The following is a 19,366-nucleotide window of genomic DNA, read 5'->3' on the forward strand; positions in this document are numbered from 1 at the left end:
TACTGTCCATACTATGGATTCTTCCAATGGATCAGCTTCATCATTTGAATTTCCAGAGACTCTATATTCTGATGTAGATAGGGGCCTTGCTGCTCACGATCTGATTTTTGATGAGAGCATTAATATTACAGCCTTTAAGGGAACCTGACTGACACCTACCCTCACCACAACCCCTAATGAAGCTCCCTGCCTGCCTACGTCTCCCACCCCTTATCCCATCCTGACCATCACTGTTGCAATGTGGTTTTCATCAGCAATTCACACCTTGACCCTTTGGCATTTCTTCCACCTTTTTTAAGATCCCCCTTTTATTACTGCCTACCCAGGGATCATGTTCATTTATTACTGGGAAACTGTTACTGTTTTCTTCACTTGGCCTCTTCAGTGGAAGGCTTCTCAGTCTCAGTGATTCCTACCTCCGTCTCAGTTCATCGCCACCTCTCGCTGAGCACTGCCATCCCTTCCTCATTCTGTCTCTCATGAGGGATAAATTCCCAAGCCTCATTACTGACCACCCCTCGACCGTGGTATCCCGTGTATCCTTGCTACTCCCATCGCCTGAGTCTCAAACGAGGCATCTCTGACCTGTCGCTTGTGTTGCCTTCCACCAGCATTTCCCTTCCCTCCCCCAGTAATCTGTACCAGCACTGGGAAAAATACCTTCTCCCAATTCCTTCACAGCTCTCAAATCCCACCCTAACCTCTGACCTCCACATTCCCACCACAACCAATCACTTTCCCCTCCACCTTTAACGTCTCAGTTAAAGCCATTAAAACCATGACTCTTTGTCCTTGCCCGTTCCCATTAGTATGATCCACATCTCCATTTCCACTTTTAAGAGAATCTGGTGGCCAAGTCACGTTACCATTAATCCCAGATAATTCTTGGATTCTTTTCGCCGCCGCAGAACATCTCCTGAAACCTGTCTTAGCATCTCTTTGATCGACGCCTCCCACAAAAAGTGGAAGGACCTCATGGGCTCCCTTTGTCATGAAGATCGAGTCCATTCAATCAGTTGTCCTCCAGACTTCATCCCCTTCCCATGGTTAACGAGGCCAAAGTTCCTCCAAAGTTTTCTTTTGCTCTGGTTTTTCTCCAGTCACCCCCCAATACTTCTCAGTCATCTTGTCCCTGACGCCCTCTCCCTGCTCTCTCAATCCTTCTCCTGCTGAGCTGTTGACAATCCAACTTCCCTTCATGGCTTTCAGGTTAGCTGATCTTGTTGGGGTTTCTCTCTCCTCAAGTGTTATCCCCTTCCCCTTCAGATGTGCTGACGTCATGCCTCTCATCAGACGCTCAATCCTTGACCTCTTTGTTGTTTGCCAACTATCACCACATCTTAGAATCATAGAATCATAGAACAGTACAGCACAATACAGGCCCTTCAGCCCACAATGTTGTGCTGACCTTTAAAGCTCGCCTAAGACGATCTAACCCCTTCCTCCCACATATCACTCTATTTTAAATTCATCCACATACTTACCCAGCAATCTCTTGAACTTAACCAACGTATCAGCCTCCACCACCACCCCAGACAGCGCATTCCATGCCCTAACCACTCCCTGGGTAAAAAACCTTCCTCTGACATCTCCCTTGAACTTCCCACCCATTACTTTAAAGCCATGCCTTCTTGTATTGAGCATTGGTGCCCTGGGAAAGAGGCGCTGGCTGTCTACTCTATCTATTCCTCTCCAACTTCTTTTTACTGTTCAAATTTCTTAAACAAACTTTTGCTTTCCAAATCCATGACAATGCTTTTTAAACCAGAGAAACACCGATAGTCACAACAACAATACCACCCATTCTGATTGTGCATGAGTGCTCCAGTAACACTGCAATCTCAGATGTTTTTTGTTGCATAGAAGGAGACCATTCAGCCCACTGACCCAATGCCAGCTTTCAGACCATTCCCATCGGCCCCATTCTCTCACCTATATCCCTGTAAAACTCACCCCAACATTCCACCCTCCCCCACCGATTCTCCTGCCATCCACTTACACTCAGGGGCAATTCATATCGCAGGATGTAGGAGGAAACCCACGCCGTCACAGAGAGAACGTACAAACTCCACGCAGACAGCACCCAAGGTCGGGATTGAACCCAGGCCTCTAGTGTTGCGAGACAGTGGCTCTACTAGCTGAATCACTCTACCACCCAATATTGAATTTTTAGCCTACTGAACTAACAAAATGTCTCTCAGCTCTGGCCTGTGGTTTTATTTTCCCTGTTTTACTTGTCTCTCCCTGAAGTTTACATGAAATGTCAGTAATGTTATATAGAAATTACAACGTGCCAGGGGAGTCCAAGCTTAACTCTGCTCTTCCTTGTTCTTTTCCATGAGCATGCTTGTATATTCATGAGCAGGTTTTTAATACAATCCCAAATGATAGATAGAAATGCTTTTTTCTCAACTGAGGTCTCCAGTCCCATTTCAATCAGTGCCTGCAAGCTCATGTACTCTGCTCCACGATAAAACAAACTTTGCAATTTTACAGACTCAGCTGGTAACCTGGGAAGCTAGCTATGATAATCCAGTCTGTATTTGACACAGTTTTGATTGTGGAAGATTAATCAAGTCTTTCTTTCAAATTTTATTTTATCACTGCATTTCCTAGATTCAAACATTGAGAAAACTAATGGCAGAAATGAAAAGTTTTGTTATTGTGTGTAAATGTTCTTGCACTGGGAAAGGTCTTGGATAATTCCAACAATATGCTGCAATATAACATTCTAATATAATGTTTCCTCTGAATCTAGAAGTTATGGGTGCAATTCCTGCTTTAGAGAAATAGGCATAAAAATCTAAGCATATACCCCAGTGCAATGCCAAGGGAGTTCTGCACCGTCAGAGAGAGCTATCTACTGCACTATTTTAAGAAGAGCATGATTTTTCCCAGAGTCCTGACCAATGTTTATATCATAAACAAGACTTTAAAAGAGATGATCTGGACACTTTTCCTATCCCTGTTTGTGGGACCTTACAAATCGGCTTCTGTATTTTTTAACATTGCACTGGTGATTACATTTCTAAAGTAATTCACAGAGGCTAAACCATTTTAGGATATTCTGAGATTGTGGAAGGTTTAATAAATGTAACTCCTTAGTTTTTCAATCAGGAAAGACAAATGCAAACTCACATTGTATCCGATGCAGATTTCTTTCCTCATCACAGATTGATCCACCCAGAAACAATAAATCTGCTGGGCCACCAGATGGCATGGGGAACAAGCAGCTAATCCTTCAGATGACCTCGGAGACATCCCTGCCTTTGCTGCAGTTATTCCTGATACTCAAGTTATTCACCTGACAGCCTGCTGCTGTGAGCATGTTTCAGGTGAAGGTGAATTAGAACATATGAGAAATGGACAAAATTCTAAGCATGCCCAAAATTAAGTAATTTATGTCAGGATTCAATTGTTCATCCCTGCATAGAATCAAAGTGGAAACTGGCTATTTTTCACCGTTGCTGATGCTAAAAGTGCATTAAATTTTAAGCCAACTTAAACTAACACACTTGAAGCTTTCGAGAGGTCCGTTCTTTCTGCCTCCTTTATTCTGCTCCTGGTTATGAATTCAAAAACTGACCTTGAACAAAATACTTAAGAACCACAGTGCATCTTCTTCCAGTGTTGCTGCCATGATATCTCCTATTGGTTGCAGCGGGTATTCAAACATCAGTATAAGCAAGACTATGAATCTCCAAAATTGCCAGCTACTTTCCAGGAGTCGTGTATGATTGACAAAGGTTTTCTTCCTTCTATTGTGCAAACTATGAGTTCCAAGCAATTCAAAATGATCTTTAATACATTTAGTATACTTGCAACATGTTAATTGGATTGTCAACCAATGTATAGTTGCCCAGGTCAGGCCACTGTCACCAGGGAAACGTTATGAAAAGAAATCAAGATTGATTCTAAACCCCTTGAAAATAAAGTTTTATACTTATCGTAGTATGATGTAGAGAAGTAGGAAATCTATTTCAGGTAAAGTTGGGTGGAACTCCCTGAGGATAACCAAGACTTGATGAGCCCAAGTTGAAATTCATCTCTTCATCCAATTACTAACGGCCATCAGCAACAAAGTAAAGGAATCCACCTGAAAGCCTGGACCACAGATATTAATGCTTATCATTTATTCAGTACCTCAATGCAGCAGTGACCATTCATTCATGTATTTCACTCCATACAGCGGCCTCACTACTCCAGCAACCTGGGTTCGATCCTGATCTCCAGTGTTGTCTGTGTGGAGTTTGTATGTTCTCCCTGTGACTGCATGGGTTTCCTCTGGGTGCTCCAGTTTCCTCCCACACCCCAAAGAAGGACTAGTAGTTTAATTGGCTGCTATAAGTTGCCCCTAGTGTGTAGGTGAGAGGTAGAATCCGGAGGGAGCTGATGAGAATGCGGGGAGAATAAAAGGTTGGGCTCCAGGGTCGGTACAAATCTCTGCAACAAGTTGATGCTGGACTTCTCCATGTGCCTTGACATTGCGTGTGGGCTTTCTGGCAGACTTCCCAGTGCAAACCCATTACCTATCAGCCTTCCTCTGTAGCTGTCCCTATTAATGTCCTCATCTGGAGAGGAATATCGTGCAATCTTTCTTCCAGTGATCCTATTGCCCAGCTCGGGATCTGCACAGCCACTGCTTGATATCTCACTCTGTACAGGATATATTTATGTACCTAGTTCCTTCATCTCTCCTACCCTCCAAAGTGTGCACAGTGTCCATACCCAAGCCCTAAGATCAAGTGAAAGCGGTCTTCATCTTTACTCCATCTTCCTTTTCCCCAGTGACAGGAAGTTATATCACTGGCCTTACAAAATCACCTCTAGTTCCGGTCTTTTGCACATCCCCAATTTTTAGCCCTTTGCTACTGGCACCTTTAACTTAAGCTCTGGAATTCCTTCTCTCAACCACACTGCTTTCTGCTCCACATACTTCAATTATGACACTTCCCCGTGACTGAGTCTCTTCCCTAAAATCTCTTTATTGCTGTCAAAGTTTGTTTGATAATGTTCCTGTGAAGTGCCTTAAATTGACTTACCTTGGTAAAGGCAGTCTGTAAAACTGGTATGGTTGAGAAGTTTCCATTTATTCAGTACCTGTACAGTACCTCATTATGACCTTGCACCTAATTGTTATTGGTATTGGTTTATTATTGTCACTTGTACTGAGGTACAATGAAAAACTTGTCTTGCATACCATTCATACAGATCAATTCATTACACAGTGCATTGAGGCAGTACAGGGTAAAAACAATAATAGAATACAGAGTAAAGTGTCACAGCTACAGGGAAGTGCATTGCAAGTCGACAATAAGGTGCAAGGTTATAGGACAGCTTCTATCCCACGATGATTAGACTGTTGGACGGTTCCCTTATACAATGAGATGGACTCTTGACCTCACAATCTACCTTGTTGTGACCTTGCACCTTATTGTCTACCTGCACTGCGCTTTTCTGTAACTGTGACACTTTTCTCTGTATTCTCTTATTGTTTTTACCCTGTACTACCTCAATGCACTGTGTAATGAATTGATCTGTATGAACAGTATGCAGGACACGTTTTTCACTGTACCTCGGTACAAGTGACAATAATAAACCGATTCCAATACCTGGAATGAAAATAGGGCAGAGGTTGAGTTGTGGTGAAGGAAGAGGAGAAAGTGGGACATGTGGGTTCACACAGCCTGCAACTTCTGGCTGAGTGAAACAGAAGAAGGGGTGTGGTGCAGGAAGCAGAATTAGATGTAGTTGCCTCCCTCATTCATGCTTCAGTCCTGCTGGTGGCCATGGCCCCAGCTCCCTGCTCCCCACAATTCTCATTGCTGACTCCTCCAGGTTTGCCTGAAAGGAAAAGGGAACTCTGTCACTGAGTGTCCTACAGCGTGTTTTAAAGGATGTAGCTAGCTGTGAGTTGTGGAGTTAAGGCTCATGACCATGGTAAGTGTGTAAGGACAAGGTCCAGGATGTGACCTGAAAACTTGGTGAAGTTTGTTGTTAGTTTTGTGTTGTAGTTGTAGATAAAATGTAGTCAGTAAGAAATTCCATTTTATCTTTGTATTCTGTCATCTTGACAACCTGGATGTGATCATTAAACCTCTTCCTGCCCTCCTCCATCCATGTTCCTGAAGAAGTCCGCATTGACAGTTGCTTCCTTCCATTTTCTCCAGAGCATCAGCCTGCAGGCCTACTGCCTCTTTTTTGGGGGTACCTAGAAATCTCCTCATTCCAGCCCCTCCAGGGTAGTGTCCGAAAACCTTTGCCCTCACTCTCTCACATAGTCGCCCATTGCTCAAGTATCCCAGCACAAATTCAGCTTTCAAATGGTTCCCGCGACTTCTTGGAACCTTAAGCGGGCTGACTTTTACAAGGTGCGGCTGGCAGTAAGTAACGTTATTGGGCCTCCATACTGATATGTGGAGCATGGTGGTGGCTAACGGAGCAATTATGTGAACCAGTGGGCAGCAGAAATTTAGTATGCAGTTTGCAAAGCTAACAGTTAATTAATTCAGTACGTGTTACCAGCAGTTGGTCAATATCTTCCCCATTTAGTCTGGACCATTGGCTCATCTAGTCAGTGGCACTGGACACCCATTACACCACAAAGTCATTGCAGAAGAGAAGCACGTCATCACCATACTATGCTCAGGTCAGCATACCGGAGGAAGGATGTGAGAGAACTACAGAAGGTACCAGAGCCTGAGAATTGCAGCTAGGAGGTAAGATTAGCTGGGCAGAGGTTCTTTTCTTTGGAACAAAGGACTATAGGGGAGATTGAAGTGAGCTCAATTAAATTCTGAGAGGCTGAGACAGGAGAACAAGAGGGACCTCTTTTCTTTGGCAGAAAGGTCAATAACTAAGGCACATAGTTCAGGTAAAAGGATCAGAGGCATGTTGAGTACTTTCTCCACCCAAAGGGTAACGGAGGGGTAAGATGTACTGTAACGGTGTTGGAGACAGAACCTGTCACCACTTCCAGAAGAGACTTAAGAACAAGAACCTATGAGAATACAGACAGAGATTGGCACGTGGCCTCAATTTAAATCACTCTCTTTTTGGTTGATGTGGCTTCCTTTCTGTGCCATGAATGTCAATGTTTCTATAAACAGGGAGGCTTATGATCAGTCAGACCAGGAGATCACTCCTCAGTCTCAAACAGGTCAAGAATAATCTAAGCACTCACAATTCAGTGGATGCGACCTAACCAGGCTCAGTCCTGGCTCTGTCCTTGAATATGGTACTGGTGCCAAAGAAAGAGAGAGATTAAACTAGTCAAGGGGAGGCTATGTGACAGGAACAAGCTGAATGTGTTAAAACAATAATTACAGAGAGTCAACTTACAACATTGTTTCAGCCAGTGAGTTTGAGCCAGGTCCAAATTTATTTCTGGACTTACAGTAAAGTCAACTTACTCAGAAACTGGAACAAGCAGAACTAATGGCAAAAATTACAGCAACTCCTTCCGATAAAAGCAGGCTAATTTTACAAAATATGGAGTGGAGGGCAGTGAGATATAAACTTCGTACAGAAAATCGTTCTCAGTCACTTATAACAATGTGGTTGCCAGGCTTGATTGACAGGAATGTCCTCCAATCATCTTGTCCATCTGCAAATAGTATTAATACCATAAGCCGTATAATAGTAATTAATTAAGAATGCAAGCCAGTGAAAGTGGGATCTAAATTAAGTTGTCACAACCAGTGGCCACAGCCAGAATAACTATTTAAAATTGATATTGGGTGGTTTTAAACGATAAAGTGATATTATTTGTCATTTAGATCAAAAAGTTTCCTGCCAGTCCAACTTTCAATGCCACTCACTTTGTTTCCTCTGGGCTTTCACGGAAAAAAATAAATATAGCAAAGTCATGAAGTCACGAGCTAGTTAGTAACAGATGTTCTTTTTATTGGCAAGCAACCAAGATTCTAGTTATGACATATTTAATCATTTTTATTGCATTCATTTGTCATTGAGATTAAATCTTCAGCTTTGTGTGGGCGTTAACTCAGGCTGCAATGCATAACTGTGCTGATTTGTACATCATCTGAGTTAATCTCGTTTGAGAGCTCACGTGTGAGTCCAAGAAATAAGGGTGAAGTGTTAGCAGGTGTCTGCAGACAAAAACTACTCGCTGACTGGTTCTAGTTTTCCTTCTCCTGAAGTCCCCTGTTGATTTGGTTCAGTCCACATGACACAGGCTCTGAGAATGTCGTCGATGTTGCTTAGAACTTACACACCAGAATATCTGCATCCATCTCAGTCCCTCCGGCCACTTTATACAACTGCAATCATGACATTGACATATGGTTGAGAATGTGGAGTATTGCTCATAAGTGCCTTCAAAACAAGATAACTTTGATCCAGGTAACGACTTTCCAGCCAGCTTCTGCCTAATTGGTGGAAGGAGTTATTGGCTATACCATCCAGTGGTGACTTCTCTCCAGCAAATTGTTCACTGATGCTAATGTGGAGTTCCATGAGAACTATTCACCTCTGCAACCTGTATTGGTCTTGGAATTGGAGTTGTTTTATTATTGTCTCTTGTACCGAGGTACAGTGAAAAACTTGTCTTGCATACCGTTCGTACAGATCAATTCATGACATAGTGCATTGAGGTAGTACAGAGTGCATTGAGGTAGTACAGGGTAAAAACAATAACAGAATACAGACTAAAGTATCACAGCTACAGAGAAGTGTATTACAGGTAGGTGCAAGGTCAAACAAGGTGGATTGTGAGGTCAAGAGTCCATCTCATTGTATAAGGGAACCGTTCAATAGTCTTATCACCGGGGGATAGAAGCTGTCCTTGAACCTGGTGGTACATGCCCTCAGGCTCCTGTATCTTCTGCCTGATGGGAGAGGAGAGAAGAGAGAATGACCTGGGTGGGTGGGGCCTTTGATTATGCTGGCTGCTTCACCAAGGCAGCGAGAGGTGTAGACAGAGTCCATGGAGGGGAGGCTGGTTTCCGTGATGCACTGGGCTGTGTCCACAACTCTCTGCAGTTTCTTGCGGTCCTGGGCGGAGCAGTTGCCATACTAAGCCATGATGAATCCAGAACATAGACACGAGAGTTAGAGAACAGGGGAAAGCTTGACTCAATATCAAGTGAGAATCACTTGAGTATTGTGTCCAGGTGTCCTAACAAAACTGAAGTCCATCTGGTCAATTGTACAATCTTCAGTTTCTGGAATGGTACTTGCTGGAAAAGAAAGGGGATTGTGAATTTGGAAAGCCAACCAGTTTATCTCCAGGACAACGCTGCTTGTGTCAGCCGAACAACCTCCAGCTCTTTCATCAATGGCCTCAGTGATACAGTCAAGAATGAGATTGTTCTTCGATGATTGAACAGCATTCGGCGCCATTCACAATTCCTCCATTAACGAAGCAGTTCTTTAGCACATAGACTTAAATATTAACCTTGGTGGTAATACTCAAGCCAGCAAAATGCATGCCTTCTGTAGAGGGACCTGGACAAGATCCATGTTTGGGCTAACAAGTAATATGCTTCATCCTTGTCAAAGGCAATACCACTACCAATAAAAGCATCCCCTAACTAGCAATGACTCTAGCATCGTTGGGTGCGTCAGCATCAGCAGCTTGGACTCACCAAGAAGCTGAACTGGACCAGCCACATGAACAGCCTGCTACTTGCTAAACGTTCTTTGGCATGTGGCTTATTTTCTTGACTTCTCAAAAGCTTGTCATGATCTTCAAGGTTGAAGTCAGGAGTATGACAGAATATTTATCACACAACTTGCTGACCAATCTGATGACATAAACAATGATTTCTCTAACTTCCGGTAACCACTCCCCTCGGCCCCCCCCCTTATTTTTCCCTTATCCCACCGGCCCCCATCTCTTTCCCCTCCCCCCTGCCCTCCCCACCTGCCCATCACCCACACGTTCCTCCCTCCGGTTCCCCTCCCCACCTCCTTCCCTTTATCCCAGGGTCCACTGTCCCCTCCTATCAGATTCCATCTTCAGCCCTTTGTCACTTCCACCGATCACCTCCCAGCTTCCGACATCACTCCCACTCTCCCCCCTCCCACCTGCCTATCACCCCCCTCACCTGGATCCACCCGTCACCCCCCAGCTCTTGCCCCCCCTTCCCCCCACCTTGTTACACCGGCTAGGGGACTGTGGACCAAGCGTGGACTGTCCATCTCCCTCCACAGATGCGGCCCGACCTGCTGAGTTCCTCCAGCATTTTGTGTGTTGCTCCAGATTTCCAGCATCTGCAGTCCGTCTTGTGTTATCAGACACCTTGACTGATACAGCTGCAACATACAAGAAGTTTGAAACCTTTCAGCAGATTGCTTGATATCACACATTGCAGTACCTCCTAATCCCTAGATTATTGCCATCAAGAAGATTACAGCAGGATTATCAGATTATATTGTAGCCATCACTTCCAAATGACACACCATTGAATTGAACCTACTCTGTTATTGTCATGAGATTAGAGTCATAGAGTCATACACCATGGAAATGAGCCCTTCAGCCCAACTGGTCCCTGCCGACCAAGATTCCCATCTAAACTAGCCCCATTTGCCCACATTTGGCCCATATCCCTCTAAACTTTTCCTATCCATGTACCAGTCCATGTACCTTTTAAATGTTGTTCGTGTACCTGCCTCAATCACTTCCTCTGTCAGCTCGTTCCATATACATCCCACCCTCTGTGTGAAAAAGTTGCCCCTCAGATTCCTATTAAATCTCTCCCCTCTCACCCTCAACCTATGTCCTCAAGTTCTTGATTCCCCAACTTTGGGAAAGAAACTGTGCACATTCATGATTTTATACCCCTCCCTTAAGACCACCCCTCATTCTCCTACACTCGAATGAATAAAGTCCCAACCTGCTCAACCCCTCTCCATTACTCAGTCCCTCGATTCTCAGTAATACTCTCGTAAATCTCCTCTGCATCATTCCAGTTTAATGACATCTCTCTAACAGGGGGACCAAAACGGAACAGAATATTCCAAATGCAGCCTCACCAACATCTTGTATAACTGCAATATGCCAACTTCTATACTCAATACCCTGACTGATGAAGGCCAGTGTGCCAAAAGCTTTCTTCACCACCCTGTCTACCTGCAAACACCCAATTTCAGGGAACCATGTACTTGTTCTCCTTGGTGACAAAGTTTTCACTGTACCCTCGGTACAAGTGACAATAATAAACCAATACCAATAAACCAATACCTCTGTTCTGCAACTCTACCCAGGACCCTACCATTCGCTGTGAAAGTCCTACCCTCATTTGTCTTTCCAAAATACAACAACTCACACTTATCCGAATTAAACTCTTAAGTTCTTGGAATTTCCCATGTAATATCACATCAAATCATCAGCGCCCAACTGAAGTCATGAAAGATTTGGTTCATTGTCAGTTTGGAACAAACAGTGAAGGAAGCCTTTCCCACAAATGCCAGATTCTAAGAAGAAATGAATTTATAAAAAAAAGGTGTCAGCACAAGGATAAAATTCTGATGTTGCTTTTGTTTTATTGCTGTCTTGTGTGTGCTGCATTAGGAGTACATTGTTCTCTCCCATCATGGGGGACGTTAGAGCTTCTGTCTATACCTGTTTCACTTTTCTCCCAAGCAATTGTTCCAAATACCAGAGAGTTTAAACAAGGCTGCTCTTAACTAAAATTGGCCTCTTGTGAAAACTAAAATCTAATATTTGCAAAGTTAATACAACCAACAAAGGGCGCGAGGAGTATAAATGGAGGAGTCACTAAAAGTTGCAACTCAGGTGAATCAGGCCGTAACAAAAGCAAATTGCAGACTGGGGTTTATTTTTAAGAAATAGAATTGAAGTTCTGTCGAACATGTTTTGGTTGGATAAAGATGGTGAATCTGTGGAATTCATTGCCACAGGGGTCTGTGGAGGCCAAGTCATTGAATGTATTTAAGGCAGAGGTTCTTGATTGGTCAGGGGTTAAGGGGAAAAGGTGGGAAAATGGGGTTGAGAAAAATCAGCTATGATTGAATGGTGGAACAGACTTGATGGGCCGAATGGTCATGGATGATAGTTGGAGAATTACCAACAGTTTGATTTTGATATTATTAGAATGAAATGGGGGCACTGGAGGATGTATGAAAGATTTTAAAAAATCCAAGAACTGCTAATATAGGTGAACTTGGGAAAGGATGCGGAGAGTAGTTTCCCACTTGTTCAGGGAGATCTGGAGTCTGTAATATAAGAGGGCCGCAACAGGTCAGGTGGGAATTCAGAAGGCACTTTCTCACCCAGACAGTCATGAGAGCATAGATCCTACCGCCTCAGAAAGTAGTTGAAGCAATTGGTAGAGATGCATTTAAGGAAAAGCGAGTTAAGTAAACAAGAGAAAAGTAAAGTGAACCAACTGCAGATGGAGGTGGAGGAAATGGGGTTGTAGGGATCACAAATGATCATGAACAGTGGCCTGTTTCTCCACTGTTATTTTATGCAATATGCTTGTGCTGTTGCCTATTGGTGAGTTACACATCTATATCTGTATTGTTTCCTAAGTTATATACCACCAGGCACATACCACCAGGCTCAAGGACAGCTTCTATCCCACAGTGATACAACTACTGAACGGTTCCCTTATGCGATGAGATGGACTCTTGACCTCACAATCTACCTTGTTTGACCTTGCACCTTATTGTCCACCTGCACTGCACTTCCCTGTAGCTGTGACACTTTACTCTGTATTCTGTTATTGTTTTTACCCTGTACTACCTCAATGCACTGTGTAATGAATTGATCTGTACAAACGGTATGCAAGACAAGTTTTTCACTGTACCTCAGTACAAGTGACAATATTAAACCAATACCAATACCAGTGCTGGAGGATATGGAATTTAAACTAATGCTTTTTAAACGAACGAACACAGGGAAACGTGCACACTTTTTCTACTGTATGCCTGCTACACAAAGACAACAGGCAGATTCCGCAGAGGGATAAACTCTCCCGAAACATCTCCTGAAAGGTGTCCAATCCTTAAAGGGGTACGATCCAATATTTCATCAGCCACATATATTGCAATCCCCTTCCATGAAGTAAAAATCCTCTTCTGGATCTTTCCTCAACAAGCAATGAAGCTTTTGTTGATCACTTATCACAGTAAATTTCAGCAGATCCATTTTTTAATGTGGTATTTTTTATCCAGCAAAGTTAGAGAAATGTTTCTAGTCCTCCTGAACAAGGGCCAGCTTCTGAGTGCAGGGCACAATTTTTTGATATTGTGGTCTTCAGTACCATTGTCACTTCTACAGTGTTGTAACTGCACTTGGTCCAATGGAGCACACACAGCCACGCACTACTCCTATCATTAGCCATCTTCAGTTGGAGACATTAACCATAAGAGGTGACTGGAAAATCACAAATGTCACTCCACCCTTTAAGAAGGAGGGAGGCGAAGACAGGGAATTATAGGCCAGTTAGCCTGACTTCAGTGGTTGGTAAGATGTTAGGGTCCATTATTAAGGATGAGGTTTCGAGGTACTTGGAAGCTCATGATAAAATAGGCTGAAGTCAGCATGGTTTCCTTAAGGGGAGATCTTGCCTGACAAATCTGTTAGAATTCTTTGAGGAAGTAACAGGCAGGATAGACAAGGGAGAGTCGGTGGATGTTGTTCACTTGGATTTTCAGAAGGCCTTTGACAAGGTGCCACACATGAGGCTGCTAAACAAGATAGGAGCCCACGGTATTACAGGAAAGGTACTGCCATGGATAGAAGATTGGCTGACTGGCAGAAGGCAAAGAGTGGGAATAAAGGGGGTCTTTTCTGGTTGGCTGCCGGTGACTAGTGGTGTTCCGCAGGGGTTGGTGTTGAGTCCGCTACTTTTCACAATGTATGTTAATGATCTGGATGATGGAATTGATAGCTTTGTTGCCAAGTTTGTGGATGATACAAAGACAGGTGGAGGGGCAGGTGGTGTTGAGGAAGCAGGGAGTCTGCAGAAGGACTTGGACAGGTTGACAGAATGGGCAAAGAAGAGACAGACGGAATACAGCGAAGGGAAGTGTACGGTCATGCACTTTGGTAGAAGGAACAAAGGCATAGACTATTTTCTAAACAGGGAGCTAATTCAGAAATCGGAGGTGCAAGGGGACTTGGGAGTCCTAGTGCAGGATTCCCTAAAGGTTAACTTGCAGGTTGAGTCGGTAGTAAGGAAGGCAAATGCAATGTTAGCATTCATTTTGAGAAGACTGGAACATAAAGGCAAGGATGTAATGTTGAGGCTTTATAAGGCGTTGGTCAGACCAATTTTGGAGTATTGTGAGCAGTTTTGGGCCCCATATCTAAGGAAGGATGTGCTGGCATTGGAGAGGGTCCAGAGGTTTACAAGAATGGTCCCGGGAACAAAAGGGTTAACGTATGAGGAGCATTTGATGGCTCTGGGCCTGTACTTGCTGGAGTTTAGAAGGATGGGGGGGGGGGGGATCTCTTTGAAACCTGCTGAATATTGAAAGGCCTGGATAGAGTGGATGTGGAGAGGATGTTTCTATCAGTGGGAGAGCCTAGGACCAGAGGGCATACCCTCAGAATAAATGGACATCCCTTTAGAACAGATGAGGAGGAATTTCTCCAGCCAGAGGGTAGTAAATCTGTGGAATCCATTGCCACAGACGGCTGTGGAGGCCAAGTCATTGGGTATATTTAGAGCGGAGGTTGATAGGTTCTTGATTAGTAAGGGCGTCAAAGGTTGCAGGGAGAAGGCAGGAGAATGAGATTGAGAGGGAAACATAAATCAGCCATGATCAAATAGCAGAGCAGACTCAATGGGCTGAATGGCCTAATCCTGCGTCCTTGTCTTATTGTCTTATGGTCTTATGGTTATCGATCACCACACAAATGGAGCTGGGTGAAATCCTTCAACAGTCCTGACCAAAGCTGTGATAAGCCATCAGAGAAAGAGGATGCTGGAAGATAAAAGTATGAGGAAGATTTGGGACATTGACAAAGGGCATTCACCTTCCAGTTAACTTTACCTGTTTATTTTTTCTTTGTTCCAGAAAATCTGTGGGCGAATTATCTAAAGAAAGGTGTGATTGTGGAGCACAGCAGGCTACCAGCTGTCGCCACCACTTCATCATCCCAGAAAGTTGATTTGGATCAACCTTACGTGTTTGCTGACATGAGGTCGTATTTCACCCTGCTGGTTGGTATCTACTTCCCTTCAGTAACAGGTAGGACATATTTTTATATGGAGTACATGTAACTAGCCAAAGATGGGAATCCAGCTGGGTTGAAATTACACATGGGAAGCACATGGATCTGATCATCAGAGTAATAGTCCATGGAATTTAAAAGATAGATCAACATTTTCCACAGCAGGATTGAAGTTTGCATATTCCACATTTTGTTTGATGCCCTGTGCAACTATTACAACACCAATACCTTCATGAATTAACTTGCTCTGAATGATTTGGTTGAATTTTCAAAATTTTGAACTTTATAAAAATGATTTCACATCGAACAGTGCTATTAATGTGTTTTCAGTCACTGGGGAAAATCTCTAACCACCACAGGTATTGGAGGCAGTGGGGGCTCCTGCATTCACTGTGGAAACTGCCTCATTTATATGGTGTTGTGATTTCAGTGGAAAGCATTAAAGCAACTCATGCCTGCACATTTGTTTTACTGCAATCTTTTCACACTTCCTGCTCTCCTATCTATTACAATGGATGGAGAATCAACGCCTTTAACTGGCTTTTAACCTTTAAGGTTCTTTCATCAAAATACATTATTTCCACTGTATGTTATATTGTCATTGGAATTAGTGCTGTTAATAGAAGCATAAACTAACATCTTTAGGTGCTACTTTTCACAACGTAAGATCTACCTTATTTACATTGCAATTAATAATTGTTCGTAATTGTATTGCTGGTAAAGTAAATGCTATTTTAAGCCATTTTATGAGCTGCAATTTGATCAGGTGGCACAAAGTGACCTTTCCCCATAATCTATGGTTTGTTCTATCACCCATCAATAACCCACAGCAGTATAACAAAAGCCACAATGTGTTAATAGCCTATTGATGTAAGCTACCATTTTACCTCAATGTCACAAGCATTATTCTGAGAATGAGCTGTCAAATGTGTTATATTTTGTTTATAAAATATTCTCTGCTGTGTTTAACAGGTTAGTGCAATTAATATCATTACCCAACTGACCATTGTTGGATCAGTTTCCTACTTGCAAGAAATTAACTGCTTAAACTGCAATTTATTTTCAACAGACATTTTCAATTCTATTAAGTTGCCATCAAGTCCAGGAACAGCCATGGTAACTATATTATATTCAGACAGTCCCTGACCCATGAAATTACAAATTGGATCTACAATGATTCTTGAAATTATTCATCCTAACTCATCTCCAAAAGACCTGAAGTTATAATACCTTCAGTTTTCCTAGTTATTACTACAAACTCAAGTATCATCTGCCAATCTGTGCCGGCATTTGGGCAAACCTATCCTAACTGGATACTCCTGCTCTTTCCGGTAGTTCTGGAAATATTATCCCTTCTTGTAGTCAAGCAAGTTACTTTGGAATGTTGTCATGGAAGCTGCTTCCACCACCTTTACGTTTCAGATTACAGAAACTCACTGCATGGAGCAATGTGACCCTTGCTGCCTCTGGTACTTTTGTCAATGACTTTAAAACCCTGGCTTATGATTAGTGACCATTCTGTTAGTGGAACCGGAGGAGTAGGTCAGAGGAAGAAGGGGATAGGAAAAAGTCAGATCTGACAGGTGGAGAGGTTTTGAGGAAGGAGAAGCAGAGTACAGGCTATAAAAGTAGTAAGGCGGATGGGCTAAAGTGCATTTACTTGAATGCAAGAAGCATCAGGAATAAGGGAGATGAACTGAGAGCTTGGATAAGTACATGGGACTACGATATTGTGGCTATTACAGAGACATGGCTGACATCGGGGCCCGAATGGATTTTGAATATTCCTGGTTTTCAGTGTTTTAAAAGGGATAGGGAGGGGGGGAGAAGAGGAGGAGGGGTGGTGATACTGGTCAGGGACACTGTTACAGCTGCAGGAAGTGTGGATAATGTAGAAGGATCCTCTCTAGAGTCAATATGGGTGGAAGTTAGGAACAAGAAAGGAACAGTTACTCTACTAGGAGTATTCTATAGGCCCCCCAGTAGCAGTAGGGATACTGAGGAGCAGATTGGGAGGCAGTTTTTGGAAAGATGTGAAAATGACAGGGTTATTATAATGGAAGACTTCAACTATCCAACTATTGATTGGCACCTGCTTAGTGCCAAAGGTTTGGACGGGGCGCAGTTTGTTAAGTGTATCCAGGACAGATTCCTGACGCAGTATGTTGACAGGCCGACTAGAGGAAATGCCATATTAGATCTAGTTTTAGGTACTGAACCAGGTCAGGTGACAGACTTATTGGTGGGTGAGCATTTGGGGGACAGTGACCATTGCTCCATAACCTTTAGAATTGTCATGGACAGGGATAGGAGCAAAGAGGACGGGAAGATATTTAATTGGGGAAAGGCAAATTATGAGGCTATAAGGCGAGAACTTGGGAGTGTAAATTGGGGTGACATTTTTGAAGGGAAATGTACAATGGAGATGTGGTCGATGTTCAGGGATCTCTTGCAGGATGTTAGGGATAAATTTATCCCAGTGAGGCAGAGAAGGAATGGCAGGGTGAAGGAACCGTGGGTGACGAGAGAGGTGGAACAACTTGTTTGGAAGAAGAGGGCAGCATACATAAGGTGTAAACAGCAAGGATCAGACAGGGCTTGTGAGGAATATAGAGTAACAAGGAAGGAACTTAAGAAAGGGCTGAGGAGAGCGAGAAGGGGACATGAAAAGGCTTTGGTGAGTAGGGTTAAGGAGAATCCCAAAGCTTTTTTCTCGGACGTAAAGAGCAGAAGGATGGCTAGGGTAAATGTAGGTCCGATTAAAGACAAAGGTGGGAGGATGTGCCTGGAAGCTGTGGAAGTGGGTGAGGTTCTCAATGAATACTTCTCTTCAGTATTCACCAAGGAGAGGGGTCTTGATGATGCTGGGAACAGTGTAGGTGAGGGTAATGTTCTAGAGTATGTAGATATTAAGAGAGAGGATGTGTTGGAGTTGTTAGAAAATATTCGGACAGATAAGTCCCCGGGGCCTGACAGAATATTCCCCGGGCTGCTTCATGAGGCAAGGGAGGAGATTGCTGAACCGTTGGCTAGGATCTTTGAGTCCTCGTTGTCAATGGGGATGGTACTGGAGGATTGGAGGGTGGCGAATGTTGTCCCCTTATTCAAAAAAGGTAGTAGGGATAGTCCAGGGAATTACAGGCCAGTGAGCCTTATGTCTGTGGTGGATAAGCTGTTGGAAAGGATTCTAAGAGATAGGATCTATGAGCATTTGGAGAAACATGGACTGATTAGGGACAGCCAGCATGGCTTTGTGAAGGGAAGATCTTGCCTCACAAGCCTGATAGGGTTCTTTGAGGAGGTGACCAGGAAGATTGATGAGGGTAGTGCAGTGGATGTGGTCTACATGGATTTTAGTAAGGCGTTTGACAAGGTTCCACATGGTAGGCTTCTTCAGAAGGTCAGAGGCCAAGGGATCCGGGGAAGCTTGGCCGTGTGGATTCAAAATTGGCTTGCCTGTAGAAAGCAGAGGGTTGTGGTGGAGGGAATGCATTCAGATTGGAGGGGCTGTGACTAGTGGTGTCCCACAGGGATTGGCTCTGGGACCTCTACTTTCTGTGATATTTATTAATGACTTGTATGGGGGGTGGAAGGCTGGGTTAGCAAGTTTGCAGATGACACAAAGATCGGTGGTGTTGTGGATAGTGTGGAGGACTGTAGAAGCTTGCAGAGGGATATTGATAGGATGCAGAGCTGGGCTGACAAGTGGCAGATGGAGTTCAATCCAGGGAAATGTGAGGTAGTACACTTTGGAAGGACTAACTCCACAGTGGAGTACAAGGTTAAATGGCAGGATTCTGGGCAGCGTAGAGGAGCAGAGGGATCTGGGGGTTCATATCCACAGATCATTGAAAGTTGCCTCACAGGTGGATAGGGTAGTTAAGAAAGTTTATGGGATGTTAGCTTTCATAAGTCGGGGGATCGAGTTTAAGAGTCGCAAAGTGATGATGCAGCTTTGCAAAACTCTGGTTAGACCACATTTGGAGTACTGTGTCCAGTTCTGGTCGCCTTATTATAGGAAGGATGTGGAGGCGTTGGAAAGGGTGCAGAGGAGATTTACCAGGATGCTGCCTGGTTTGGAGAGTATGGATTATGAGGAGAGACTGAAGGAGCTAGGGCTTTACTCATTGGAGAGAAGGAGGATGAGGGGAGACATGATAGAGGTATACAAGATATTAAGAGGAATCGATAGAG

At 43.6% G+C, this 19,366-nt stretch overlaps 1 protein-coding gene across 1 annotated transcript in view; it reads left to right on the forward strand.

Moving 5' to 3' along the window:
- Window positions 1-19,366, forward strand: part of LOC127578705 (solute carrier family 12 member 5-like) — a 490,113-nt gene that overhangs the window by 388,207 nt on the left and 82,540 nt on the right. The window contains 1 exon segment of the mRNA XM_052031027.1: window positions 15,016-15,189. Coding sequence (XP_051886987.1) covers window positions 15,016-15,189 — 174 coding nt within the window.

This window comes from Pristis pectinata, chromosome 16, assembly GCF_009764475.1.
Source record: "Pristis pectinata isolate sPriPec2 chromosome 16, sPriPec2.1.pri, whole genome shotgun sequence".
In the NCBI taxonomy this organism is placed as follows: Eukaryota; Metazoa; Chordata; class Chondrichthyes; order Rhinopristiformes; family Pristidae; genus Pristis; species Pristis pectinata.